Raw genomic sequence first — 14,242 nt, 5'->3', positions numbered from 1 at the left:
CTTTGCGTTTTTGGTTATGTTAAGTGAGGTAATTTAACCCATTTCAAAGCTTTGCCCAAATCGACTGAAATATGAACCAATCATGTCGGCTCTTCCATTTAGCATTCGAATAGGGATAGCGCCTCTTATGTTTACAATGTCTTGTGCTTTATTCTCCTTGCGTTAACGCACACTTTCTTTCTGCCCTGTTGCATAGTCCAGCTTTTTATTGCACGTGTACCGTGTCTGATGCATGATTGTATGACTCTTTGCATTATCTGAGATGTGTTGTTGAATGCCACTGGGTGAGACGTTGTGCAGATCTGTTAAGATTTACGTGTGAAAGGAGGACAAAAAATGTTGCGTTTTACGGCAAAAAAACTCTTAAAGGGTTTGTTCTTTGTTTTCTTCTTTTTGTTTGATGTTGTTTGTTTGACTGATAGAGCTTTACGTAATTTAAGATCCTTTGATATGTATAGAAACTGAGTGGACCGTGCGTTTCCGAGAAAGACGTATGGATCACTTTCCTCCTACCCTGATTGTTGTAGAGAGGGGGAAGCCTGAACGGGACATGTATTTCTTATATTTTGTATCTATGAACGGACAGAAGTGATCAGTATATAATATAAATATATATAAATATGAATATTTAAGACATGCTGTGGTTTGTGTTTTATTGCCATTTTGATCTATGGAGACAACGTAGAACCAACTATTTATTGGTTCTTTTCAAATATGAACAGGCCTAGCAGGCCATGATGTAGTTTGTTCTAGACAGAGATGATGACTTCTTATAGGAGCAGCTAAACACCTCGAAAACATGTATCTCGTCCGCTGGAAGGGCTCAATGGTCCGGTGTCTGTAGTCAACGTGGAGTCATCCTATGATGTTGCCTACCGGACACACCCAAACATAGCTTACATCTCACGACTCCAAACGCTTAATTAAATAAATAAACAATTGTGTACAGAACATTAACAGCGCTTCTGTCAATAAGGTTGACAGCAATACTGCAAACCAGCTCGCCGCTCCTTCTTCGCGATGGACCAACTGGGAGACCCAGTGATGTCAACAGTGATGTAAAAATCAAGCAGGGAAGCCTTTCTACGTCCCAGAAGCGCACGGCTGCCATAACGCCAATTGCGAATGCGGCGGATGCCATTTTCGCCTTCTAGTAAACCACAGATGCAGGCGTCCAAGCCTATAGGCAGATGAAACGCGCTCTTCGCCTTTTGTCATAAATACAGTAGTATCAGGTGGGGGAATAGGGGTTGTCCCTTGATGTGTGCACCATCTTGCACTGTATTTTCCGCGTCACAGTGAGGTCTCCCACAGTTGGCACCCGCGTTTTCTTCAGGTCTGTCGACGGTGAGCCGTGTGGGGGGGAGGCACATCTCGACTGTTTCAGAATTGAGGGGACTATGCGTAAATGTACAACGTAAACTGGGGAAAGACTCGGCTCTGCGCGCGGTGAAAGAATCCTCGGTGTCATCAATATTCCGGTTTACACGGAGACCGGGCAGAGCCGGAGCAGCGGCGGGGTTTTCCTCCTTGTGAATTCTAATTTGGCTACCTTTTGAAGGGTGGAGTCAACCCTGGTTTCTAAAAACCACACAGCCTAATCATTTGCACTCTTCAGGTAGGTTTATGTGTCTGTTATTCGTATGTTGTTTAGCAATTAAATGGGCGTCTGTGACAACCTAGTCGTTGTCATTATACAGATTCATTTTAATTATTGAGGGGCATTTCACATTGCTTCCCATAAACATACTGCCTACAAGCTTTGTAACGTTTAAAATAACATAAACGTATAAATACAACCCTAGGCTCCTTACATGAGCTGCGATTCCATGTCAAATGTTAGCTGTTTTCCTGCTTGTTGCTACTTTCACAATGAAGCAAAGAATTGGACCTCTCTTTTTTTTTACATCAATGATTACTGTTGCAATGAGCTTGCAACGCACCAAATAGACTGTGCCCAATAATATTAGTGCGATCACAGCTCAAACCAGTATTTCCTAGTTGGCAAGTAATTCATTCAGGTCTTGGTTTCACCTGTAAATAGTAGCCTACACCATGTGTCATTCTTACCAGGGCTAACCCAGCCCAACGGGTTTGGGTTCTATCCAAGCATGCGCTCTCATTGTGCCAAAACGTTCGACAGCAACCTCCCTGAATGATATCTCTGACTGAACGGTTCTGTGTAAGGCTATTTTAGACGAGTGGACAAGCATTTGTACATGATTCAAGCCTAGGCTGCTTTGAACGGTGTAACGAGGAGAGGCCTGGGTGGGACATATATTTTAGCCACAGACTGGCCTGTTGGCCAGCATATCATGCCAATTTATATCTTAGAGGCTATGCGTAATATATGCTTTTCCAAATTCATAATTTATACATTAGGTCTGATAAGGAACCGATTTAATGGACCATAATGGCATTTGTAACAACGAAGAATGTCCATTGTAACCAAGGGAGACGGGGGTTATTGTCAGTGGAAATGCTACGACAAGTCTTCAGTCACTCTGAAAGCTTAAAGATTTCATACATAGGCCTAGCAGCTACAGTTCTACATATCAACCACATCCCTCTCTAATTGAGTGATTTGTCTTTGTATTTAGCAATTACCAAGTTGGTTTATATGTACATTTTGGGAACACGTTAATAGGATTGATTGCTTATACTGTTATGTAATAGTATTATATCAGGTAATAAACCTAAAGGACTGTGGAGGCGAAACACGTTTATCCACCTCTGACATTTTGGAAATAACGTTGAGGCTATTTACCTCTCAAATGAGTTTATTCACGTTGCAACGTTTAACATTCAAAAATCACACTGTATTATCCACATTCACAATATGTTCACTCATCGAAACTCTAGGAGCCATTTAATACTAGGCTACTGGTATTGTTATAAACATTGGATAATAACCATAACCATCATCAAACGTGCTGAACGCCTTTTTAAACAATCTGATACCGCATGGCCTAGTCCACCTTACCGAGTTCATAGTTTACCCACCTCCTATTTTACCACTCTACCCTTGCCTTTACCCCTTGATTGTAAAGTGACCTGCTCACCATGGTTTGATGACATCCCACACCTGTTTTCCTCCCATGTGATTCCCTCGTTACCTGAGAGCGATAAACAAAATGAATATTCGGTGTGTGTAAGAGGCAATTGTATGGAGTTTAATTTATTTTTACCACACTTCTATCTCTGTCTTAAACTTGTCTGTTGTTTTGGGTTAAAATGCCACACATTATGTTGACATCTGTGTTAGGATGCTTGTGTTGAGCTTGTATTTTAGGTAGTGGAGTGACTGAAACAGTTTCTATTTTTATAATAGAAGCATTATTCAGGCTTGTTGATCAGTGATTCCGCCCTGAAATGCCTAGTGCCCTTTCCTGTGCTGAACACCACAGCGAAGCCTTATAGAACTCGGCCTGCCCCACAGATGCGTGATGCAGAGAAATCTTTCAACTCTACCTACAGCAAGGCTTTGCGTAGATGCCTCCAAATACCCCCTGTGAGAAAAGCCAACATGGCCATGCATGGCAGAGTGTGTCAACATAGGAGGTCTTATTGTGTTCACTCATTTGTTTTCAAGCACATTCACCGTGCTGTCTTGGATGTTCTGAACGTTCAAATGTGCCCGATAAGAGAAAGGTGCCGGTTCAGAGTCAGCCTAAGCCTCAGAGTCCGTTTAACTGTGTGTCGAATTGTTCTGCCAAGCCTCAACACCTTCACATAACAACCAACACTACCAAGCCCCACAAATCATTACAGCTAATACCAAGCCCCAACACCTTCACACAATAACCAACTTTGCCAAGCCCCAGCACCTTCACACGACACAACAGCTAACATGCCAAGCCCCAACAACTTCACACAACAATCAACACTTCCAAGCCTCATCACCTTCACACAACAGATAACGCTACCAAGCTCCAACATGTTCACACAACAGCCAACACTGCTAGGCCCCAACACCTTCACATAATAACCAACTCTACCAAACTCCAACACCTTCTCCAAAGACCTTGGCCGGGTTTCCCAGATTCGTTAAGAAGCTCTTAAGTGCTAAGAACTTCTTAGGAGCGTTCTTAGAATGTTCTTAGCACTTAAGAGCTTCTTAACGAATCTGGGAAACGCGCCCTTGTCTGTCCATCTTCCTGTGGTCATCTGGTAGATTTGAGGTTCAACGTAGAGTGTTCGTAGAGTGAGTAGAGTGTTCTAGTCCATACTGTCTGAGTGGAAACGCAGTTATGAATGTGCTCATTTACTGTCGTCTTCAAGCATGATTACGATCTTTTTTCCCCCAACACTCAAAGGATCATTTGTTTGTGTTCCTCACGACTTCCAGGAAAACACCATGAAGGACAGCATGGCCAACAACAGCACAGCCAGTATCTCTCAGGCCAGGAAAGCCGTGGAGCAGCTCAAGATGGAGGCCTGCATGGACAGGATAAAGGTACGTGTCTAAATGCCATCTTATACTGCCCTGTGGAGTGTAGATGCCACCTCATACTGCCTTTTATTGCCCTGTGGTGTGTAGATGCTGCCTCATACTGCCTTTAACAGCCCTGTGGTGTGTAGATGCCGCCTCATACTGCGCTTTTATTGCCACACAATGTTTACATGCCACCTCATACTGTGCCTTTACTGCCCTGTGTTGTATAGATGCCACCTCATACTGCCCGTTAACTGCCCTGTAGTGTATACAGTACAGGGATGCAAACAGCTCGCTTTTCGGCGCCTCCCGCTTTTTTCACGTAATTTCGGGTGACTTGTGTGAATCGTGCAGATCCGAAGAGTTTTTTTTAGGGGGGGGGGGTGGTCTGTAGATAATTGAGATGCAGTAAATGAAGAAGAAAACAATTCTTTCTACTTCGAAGTTGTCCATCGAATTGCATGTGACAAGGGGAAACATCTAATGACATCAAATAATTCACTGAGGGCAGCGACGGAGAACGGTAGAAGGCTACTTTGCCTATGGATAACCAGATTACGCACCTTTACGCATGTCCTCCGTTTACTATGTGGATAAAGTTTAGTTCATCATGCACACCTCTGGATGGGTTATAAAAGCTGACTCTGCTGATATCATCAATAATAAAATCAGGATTAAGATCAGATCAAACAGCTCTGTGTCTACCGTAACATGTCCAAAAATAGCCTTTGTCTTTTAAGTGTCGGGAGGAGCACATCTGTCAACCGTGGAGCATAACCTAGAATTGTTTTTATATGCCTACTTAGCCTATTATTGGAAGACAATTACGTGAGTGAGGCTAATTTGTCATGTTATGTTGTTTAGTAGTTGTATTGGAAATCATGGCCTTATTGTAGTAGTTGTTAATTTATGTCAACATCGTTTGAATTGTAGCAATGTGGCTACTCGCGATTAGCATAATTTTGGTTTAGCCCTTATCATTTTTTGCATTTAGATTACCAACCAACTATATCCTCTTTTTTTATTGGCCTACTATGTTTGGATTAGATGTAGCTGGCAGTGCAGCAACCTGCCTTGACAAAAAAAAAAACTTGTAGGAGTGTGGGACTTGCATAAAGAATAGCTATAGTATAGAATATAGAACACAATAAAGCAATGTTGAGAAGAGCTAGTCTTATAGAGGAGCTGGTTGGACATTAGCTTATATAAAAAATAGTATTCCCATCATTTGTTTGTACTTGACAGTAATTGTTTTGTCTATATTATTAGTGGTGTGCCAATATTTCACTGAAATCATTTTGGACAAAACAAAAAAAGGTTGCACTGGGTGTTCTTTCAAGATTTCAGTGCCCAAACATTACTACAATGGCTTTTCTCGGCATACACTGCATGCTCAAGGTGCAATAGTTTGCCAAGATGATGATGATGGTACAGCAACTTTGACTCAGAGTAAAGGTACTGAACATCATGACCCCCCTACATTCACCGTAGTGACCATATATAGGCCTTCCTCCAAGATGCTCGATACCCAAACTGCGCACCTAAGCACACCTGCACACCTACACACACACCCCCCCCCCCCCCCCCCCCCCCCCCGCTCCGAGGCTCTCTCTTTTTTGACCACATGTGTGTTTGCATCCCTGACAGTAGATGCCACCTCATACTGCCCTTTACTGCCCTATGATGCTGTGCATCGGCACGGTTCCCAAGAACCTTTATACTGTATAACCGTTTTAGAACACATGATATGCTTATCAGAGTTAAAAAAGGAAACACACAGACAGACTACCTAAATAATCACCAAACATATTTGATTGCTGCAACAATACTGGCCTACCCATCGTCCATAAATGAGGGTGTTTCATTTCGGTTCATGTCTCACACTGCTGGTGTGAACAGACATGCCCACGAAAAGAGCAGGTCAGAGACTAAGCATCACCCCCATACAGACAGACAGACACTGAGCATCACCCCCAGACAGACAGACATTGAGCATCACCCCCAGACAGACAGACATTGAGCATCACCCCCAGACAAACTAGAGACTGAGCATCACCCCCAGACAAACTAGAGACTGAGCATCACCCCCAGACAAACTAGAGACTGAACATCACCCCCAGACAAACTAGAGACTGAGCATCACCCCCAGACAGACAGGCAGACAGAGACTGAGCATAACCCCCATACAGACAGACAGACGGACAGACACACAGACACTGAGCATCACCCCCAGACACACAGAAACTGAGCATCAGCCAACATGGGCAGCATGAGCAGCGAGCACGGGCTGCTCTAAATGAAGCCGCTCAAGGCACCAGCAGCAGAGCACTGGGCAGGGACACAGCTGGACTGGACCTCGGAGGGGAGATGAGGGACAGAGAGAGAGAGAGAGAGAGAGAGAGAGAGAAAGGAAGAGTGACAGCGGAGGAGAGACACAAAGAGAGTGACAGAAGAGAGAAAGAGTGGAAGAGAGAGAAAGAGAGAGAGAAAGGGGGGGGGGCTTTGCTCGAGAGGTTTCTCCACTCCACCACTCCCTCTATTTTTAATCTCCCTCGCAGATGGGGCACAAGATCGTTTTGCAGACAGTAGACATTTCCCCGAAAGAAATGAGACCCCCTCTACCCCCCTCTCCTTCTTGACTTGCACTTTTTCATCTGTCTCTCCCCCCACTGAGACGTGCAGATGAATGCCATTGTCACTCGATAGCGCCGCGTTTTATGTCGTGATTGTCTTTGTAATCGCCCAAATGTGCTGAGCGCGGAGCAAGAAGAGGGAGGGCCGGGTAGGAGCGCTTCGTCTGATCTCGCCTGCCTCGCCTTATTTGGAGTTGATTTTATTTGGCTTTTATTTTTATGCTATTTTATTTGTGTTTTTTTTTCTGGGGAGTGTGGATCTCCTCACGCAAACATCTCTTCTTCCTGTCTTTTCGGAGAGAACAAGACTAAGGTGGGGGATAGGGAGATAGAGAGAAAGTGGAAGAGATAGAGAGAGAAGTGGGAGAGAGAGATGGAGAGCGATGGAGAGAGATAGAGAGAAATAGAGGTAGGGAGAGGGAGAGAGAGAGCGTCAGGTCTGGCCTCTGGACGTGGCTACTCTGCGTGTCTGATGCGCTCAGCGTCCTCGGGACAGCGTTCCCGACGCGGCGGCGATCATCTGATCCGGTGTGGCTCTCATGTGGTGTGGGAGCGCTCTGCCTCCCAGCGCCGGCCCCTGTGTGTGTGTGTGTGTGTGTGTGTGTGTGTGTGTGTGTGTGTGTGTGTGTGTGTGTGTGTGTGTGTGTGTGTGTGTGTGTGTGTGTGTGTGTGTGTGTGTGTGTGTGTGTGTGTGTGTGTGTGTGTGTGTGTGTGTGTGTGTGCTGGGCTTTATGACCTGTCCTGCACGCCCGCCAGCCCTTGTCACAGACGCCCACCGCACACAAAGCCTGTTTTCATCCCCTACCCTTGTCTACGGAGCACAGAACGCTTATCTCTCCTTTCTCTCTCTCTCTCTCTTTTTATCTCTCTCGCTCTTTCTCTCTCTTTATCTCTCTCTCTCACCCTCTCTTGCTCGCTCTCTCTCTTTCTCTCTCACTCTCTCTTTCTCTGTAGTCTTCATCTCTCCATTCCTGCATCTCTCACCACCTCTGACCCCTTTACATCTCTGCTTCCTTTCCCCAACCTCTCTTTCTCTCTCTTTCACCATTCCCCCCCCCCTCTCTCTCTCTTTCACCATCTCCCTCCCTCCCTCCCTCACTCTCTCTTTCTGTCTCTTTTTGTCTGTCTCTCTTGAGGCTGAATAAAAGTGAAAGTCCCAGTCACTTTCAGCAAGGGTGTTGTGTTGTGTTGTGTTGTGTTGTGTTGTGTTGTGTTGTGTTGTGTTGTGTTGTGTTGTGTTGTGTTGTGTGTTGTGTGTGTGTGTGTGTGTGTATGTGTGTGTGTGTATATGTGTGTGTGTTGGGGGGTGAGGGGGTGGAACAAGCAGCTTTTTTGGTGCTTAATCCCAGTGGGCTTGCAGGGGGAGCTGAAGTCATTCTCACCCAGGAGTCTGACCTCATCCGTGGGCAGCAGTTCAGGGACGACGTCTCCATCCGGCCCCATCCAGGGTCCAGCTCCAGCTCTGCCCTGACGTGCCACCACAACAAACCCCTCTCATTCCCTCGGAGAGATGGGGGGGGGGAGTGCCTGTTTGTCTGTGTATGGTGGGGGGGTGTGTGTGTGCTTGTGTGTGTGTGTGTGTGTGTGTGTGTGTGTGGAGGTTGGGGAGGGCGGTGGCATAGCACAGGAACCACCACCCTTCTTCCAGATCTAATTAGGGGAGTTCTCCAGAGGCATGGGGCGGAGCCAGGGCCGGGGGCGGGGCATGGGCCGCAGGGCCACAGCGGCGTGGAGACGAGACGGGGAGCTGACAGAGGCCACGACTGGCCGGCCGGCTCACACACTGAGTGACCGGCGGATGGACGGAATTCATCTCCTTCATCTGATCTCAGTAATCCCTCAATCAGTCAGAAGGTGATCTGTGCTAATTAGTGGTCCGCTGCTTCAGCAGGCTCTTACGTGCTGTAATTAGGCTGCACCGACTCAACTCGACTCTACCGGGGATGGATGACACCGGCGCAGGCAGGCACACCACCGTCAGTGCTGTTAGGCTCCCTGGTGTTAGGGCTGCTGGAGCAAGTGTTCATCCCCAGAGTCTCCATGTGTGTTTGCGTGTGTGTGTGTGTGTGTGTGTGTGTGTGTGCATTGGTGGTGGGGAAGAGGTGATGAGAGGAGGGTGTTGTGCTTGAAGTGGGATTCGCGATACGTTAGAATCAAATCAAAATCAAAAACCGGAATCAGAAGTGGTCAAATGAGCAACAGAGGAGTTGTAGGATACCTGATGGTGACAATTCCCTATTTACTCTCTTGGATGAATGAATTGAGAGCGAATTGAATTGATGAGCTGATTTATCTTCCTTTCTCCTTTAGAACAATTAAAATGAGTCACTTTTCTTGTGAGGGTCATTTTTACACTGACTCAGTGTTTTGGGGAAATGGACCCTTTTGTCTCCTTCACGTTTCACGCTTAAGTTGCGCAAGGATGTAGTCTATGTACGTTTTGTGGATTCTTTATTCTAAGAGAACATTTGGAGAGACTACAGATCAAGTAGCAACGAATGCCAAAAGACATTTAAAGAAAGCTTCATTTCACTTCATTTCATATATTTTTCATTTCACTGTTGGCAGCCATGCCCTCTGTCCCTCATTACACATCAAAGCCTGGGTGTGTCTCCCTTCTGACGAGGCCCTGGGACACGAGGGATGGGGGTGAAACAGGGTTGAGTGAGCAGCCACTGGGAATCGTAAGCCTCTGTAGTGTGTGTGTGTGTGTGTGTGTGTGTGTGTGTGTGTGTGTGTGTGTGTGTGTGTGTGTGTGTCTGTGTCGTGTCTGCGTTGTGTGTGTCTGTGTTGTGTGTGATATGTGTCTGTGTCGTGTGTGTGTATGGGGTGTGTCTGTGTCGTGTGTGTATGGTGTGGTGTGCCGTGTGTGTTGTGTGTGGAGTGGGTCATCAGTACCCGAGGGGGCCAGCTGGCACAATCTGCCCCCCCCCCCCCAATCCACACACACACACACACACACACACACACACACACACACACACACATCCAGAGCCCCAGACTCATCTCGTGTGCAGCTGCTTCTGGTCCCTCTTCGCTGGGCAAGCCTCTGCCTCCACTCCCCCTGCCTTGGCAGCCTGTGCTGGGCCACGTTCACATCCAGCCAGACCAGCAGGCTGTCCTCATCCATGGACAAAACTACAGTAATCCCCACTAAATCACCCCGCATGCCCATGCATGAGCCTGGAAATATTGTGCCTTTTTTGATTGAACGTGGCCGAACGTGGCCAGCATACTGCCGCTAAGAGTGTGGAACGAGCGGACAGACGTTTTTTTTTTTTTTTTTTTCAATCAGCCAAACGGACCACTGTTATCAGAATGAATAATTGATTAATTAATATGAAGCACCAATGCTGTGCAGTGTGTTATCCATAATTCATGATTTATTTTTTCAAAAACTGAAACTGCTGTCTGTGTGCATTTATAGAGCACAGAACCTAGAATACTTCATCCTCCTCTTCCTCCTCTTCCTCTTCCCTCAGTGTTTTTCTCTCTGTCCGTCTGTGCTGTCCTTGTCTGTTTGTGTGCACTAGTTTATCTTGATTTGCTGGAGAGCGGGCGGGGCTGGGCAGGGCTGGGCTGGGCAGGGGCTGCTTGAGTGAGCGTTGAAGCTACCGCTAACCACTAGCACCGAGGGCACGACACTGACTGTGCATCTGCAAGCTTCTCCACTCCACAACTCCCACTGCAACCAGTGACACACATACACACACACACACACACAACTGCATACACATACTCCCACTGCAACCAGTGGCTCCGGAGCAGCAAACCTGATGTCAGCACTATGTGTCACATACACGATGCCCGCCCTTGTGCCTTTTGTTCCTCACACACACACTGCACACACATGTGTGTGTATCATTTATGATGTGTGATTCATCATTGTACAATGTTCTTTAATAAGGTTCATTTTCATTAGCGTAATATTGAGATACACATTCCGTTTGATATTGTAATTGTTTTCCTCAAATGGATATTCAATTATTATATTGTATTGTAACATGGGAAGTAACAGCAAGATTGGGTCAATTGGGTGCTGCAGTGTAACAGTAAAATATAGTTATCAATAAGGTACCTCATAGTTCTTGGAAATCTGAAAATTAATTATAGCAATAAAACAATATCTATAACAGGGTTCCCACGGGTCATGACAATTCTGGAATATCATAGAATTGTAAAAGTTTGGGAATTGTATCATTTTTGGGGCAAAGTCATGGAATATCAGGGCATTTTGTTGTAGCAGTTTAAAACTGACTTGTCAAAATACATGAATACAAATATATTCTCATGCAGAATTGGTGTATATCTGGTGATTAGCTTTGCTGCTTGCTTGAGTGTGTTTACTCAATGCCTATTTATTCATGTCCTGCTCTAAAAAAAAGTCAAAGATTCTTGAACGCTATGTGGCAGCTCTGAAATCATTGGTCGGTATATTGTACTATTACAGTAATTATAAAGTAATTCAGGGTTTTTTGTCAGGGAGAAGTCATGGAATTTTACATTTGACTTGGAGTGGGAAGTCTGTGATAAATACAATTGGATAATTTAGAAGGGAAGCAGTTGGATGTAAATGAAAGGCTAGACTTTACTTACATTTGACCAAAGTAGGTAAGATGTCAAAGTTTCACTATGTGCTGTGGCTGTTTCAGTGAGGAGGGGGAAAGGGTCAGCTGTGCCCTCTGCAGGGGCCTGGGTATAAAGGGACCATGGGGTGTGTAGACCCAGACCAGGGGGAGATATGGGTGGGACACCAGTGTGTGTGTGTGTGTGTGTGTGTGTGTGTGTGTGTGTGAGGAGGAGATGGGTGGGACACGGATGGCGGATCATGGATGGTGTGTCTGTGTGTGTGTGCGCGTGTACGTGTGTGTGCGCGTGTACGTGTGTGTGTGTGTGTGTGTGTGTGTGTGTGTGTGTGTGCGTGTGCGCGTGTGTGTGTGCGCGCGTGTGTGTGTGCATGTGTGTGTGTGTGTGTGTGTGCACGCGTGTGTGTGTGTGTGTGTGCGCGTGTGCGTGTGTGTGTGCGCGCGTGCGTGTGTGTGTATGTACAGTATGTGTGTGTGTAGGAGAGCCGGGGGGTTTATGGGTGGTCCCTCCTGGACTGTGTAACTGAATCACTGAATGATTGATGTGCTTGCTTGTGTGTGCGCTGAGGTAGAACTGTGACGTGAGAGCTGGACTGAAGGTCGGTGTTTTAATGAAAAGACGTGTGTCCGGGGCTGGACTCTCTCACACACACACACACACACACACGCAGGAGAGAGGAGGAGAGAATGGACTCACCGCTGCAGGGGAAGGGTTGCATGGAGATAAGGGAAATGAATAAACACTGTGACTCTTGTTTTCTTTCTCTTTCTCTCTTTCTCTCTCTCTCTTTCTCACTGTGTTTGTGTGAATTTGTAGAATTGTGAGTGTGTGTGTGTGTGTGTGTGTGTGTGTGTGTTTTTGAGAGCAAGAGAGAGAGAGACATATTGTGTGTCTGCGTGCGTGTGCGTGTGTGTGCATGGCTATATCAACAGGGGGGTGATTGTCAATTTGTGTTTCTGTGTCGTTCAGTCTATAATGTGTGTTTTTATCTTGTGGTGTGTGCGTGTGTGTTTGTCTATGTATGTGTGTGTGTGTGTGTGTGTGTGTGTGTGTGTATGTTTGCCTGTGTCTGGGAAGGAGATGGTTGTCCTAATTACTGTGTTTAGAGTGGTTATCAGACTGTGCCTACCCCACAGGGCCCGAGCGCCAGCTCTGCTCGCTGTGCCCGGAGCTGTGGGCAGTGTTCCACCCGTACCCAATCATCACGCCGCCCGCTCCTCCTAATCTCATCCACGACTACGGCGTAAACACTCAAAGTGCTGCTGAACGCTTTCAAAAACACGCAAAACAGCCCGTGCAGCCTGTCATTACATTTAAAGGCATCAGTGCAAATGAGGTCCTTCTTGCATGAGAGGCATGGAAGCTAAAGCACTGAGAAAATGGGCAGTCTTTCAGCGTCGCTTGTGTTTATCTTGGTGTACTTCCTGACGACCGCCAGTCAGTTTGTCTTACAAAGCGAGCGCGGTTATGGCAGTGATAAGCCAGCTTTGTATTGCCTCGAATTAAAATCTGCTTGGATACACAGGTCAACTTTTTCAGCAGTGTTTCTAGGCAGTTGGAGCTGAGTGATGTTGTCTGTGTGTTTTCCCATTCATGTAGGGCAACGAAATATTATCTGGAGAATTTGAATGAACAGTGGGTAGATTCCTGGGATGATCCAATCAGATCACCAGGAACCAGTCATGTAATTACCCGGCATCATATCTAGAAAAGTTGACCTGTGCTGCATCTGTCAACCTAACTGCAGTGAAAAGACATCCTTAGCTGTCCCACACACACACACACACACACACACACACACACACACACACACACACACACACATACAGTACGTACACACGCACGCATACATACACATACACACACACACACACACACACACACACACACACACACACACACACATACACACGTACACGCACTGTATACACACTCACATGCAAGCATACATACTCTCACACACACACACACACACACACATACTGTACACACACACACACACACACTCTGCCTCACTGACGTCCTCTTGCCTGTGTGTCGGTGTGCAGGTGTCCAAGGCGGCGGCGGACCTGATGGCCTACTGTGACGCCCACATACGGGAGGACCCGCTCATCGTGCCCGTGCCCGCCTCCGAGAACCCCTTCCGGGAGAAGAAGTTCTTCTGCACCATCCTCTGAGAGCGGCGTCCGGGCGCCTCGGCCCACACACACTCACACACTCCACCCTGAGGAGAGGAGAGACGAGGAGAGGAGAGGAGAGGAGAGGAGACACCTTTTTGCTGCTGGCACTAGCGTCCTGCTGGCTGGTTTAAGCTTACCGGGCCACTGCCCAGGCGTTTGACTAGGCCGGCCTCCCCTGGCAGTGGTGCCGGCGGGTGGTTGTTTGGTTGAATGGAATGGGGGAGGGGGGAGAAGGGGTGGGAGGGTGGTGGGGATGGGAATGGGGGATTTGGCTGTGGATCTGGCAACCCCTTCAGTTTCACATGTCTCTTTTAAAGGCGTGGTCAGTTGTTTGTGTCGTGAAAAAAAAAATTGAAATGCTTCTAGACCCACAATAATGGCTTATATCAGAAGGACAATAGTTGGCA

At 46.7% G+C, this 14,242-nt stretch overlaps 1 protein-coding gene across 1 annotated transcript; it reads left to right on the top strand.

Moving 5' to 3' along the window:
* The first annotated feature begins 1,250 nt into the window (after positions 1–1,250).
* On the top strand, positions 1,251–14,034 carry LOC134064208 (guanine nucleotide-binding protein G(I)/G(S)/G(O) subunit gamma-4). The gene is made up of 3 exons (XM_062520039.1): positions 1,251–1,618; positions 4,349–4,456; positions 13,704–14,034. The coding sequence occupies exons 2-3, from the start codon at positions 4,358–4,360 to the stop codon at positions 13,830–13,832; spliced, it is 228 nt and encodes a 75-aa protein (XP_062376023.1). The 5' UTR covers positions 1,251–1,618; positions 4,349–4,357; the 3' UTR covers positions 13,833–14,034.
* The last annotated feature ends 208 nt before the right edge of the window (positions 14,035–14,242 follow it).

The sequence above is a fragment of the Sardina pilchardus genome, chromosome 18 (genome assembly GCF_963854185.1).
Source record: "Sardina pilchardus chromosome 18, fSarPil1.1, whole genome shotgun sequence".
Lineage (NCBI taxonomy): Eukaryota > Metazoa > Chordata > Actinopteri > Clupeiformes > Clupeidae > Sardina > Sardina pilchardus.
Note: the sequence above shows the minus strand (reverse complement) of the source record. Positions and strands in the feature narration are given on the sequence as shown.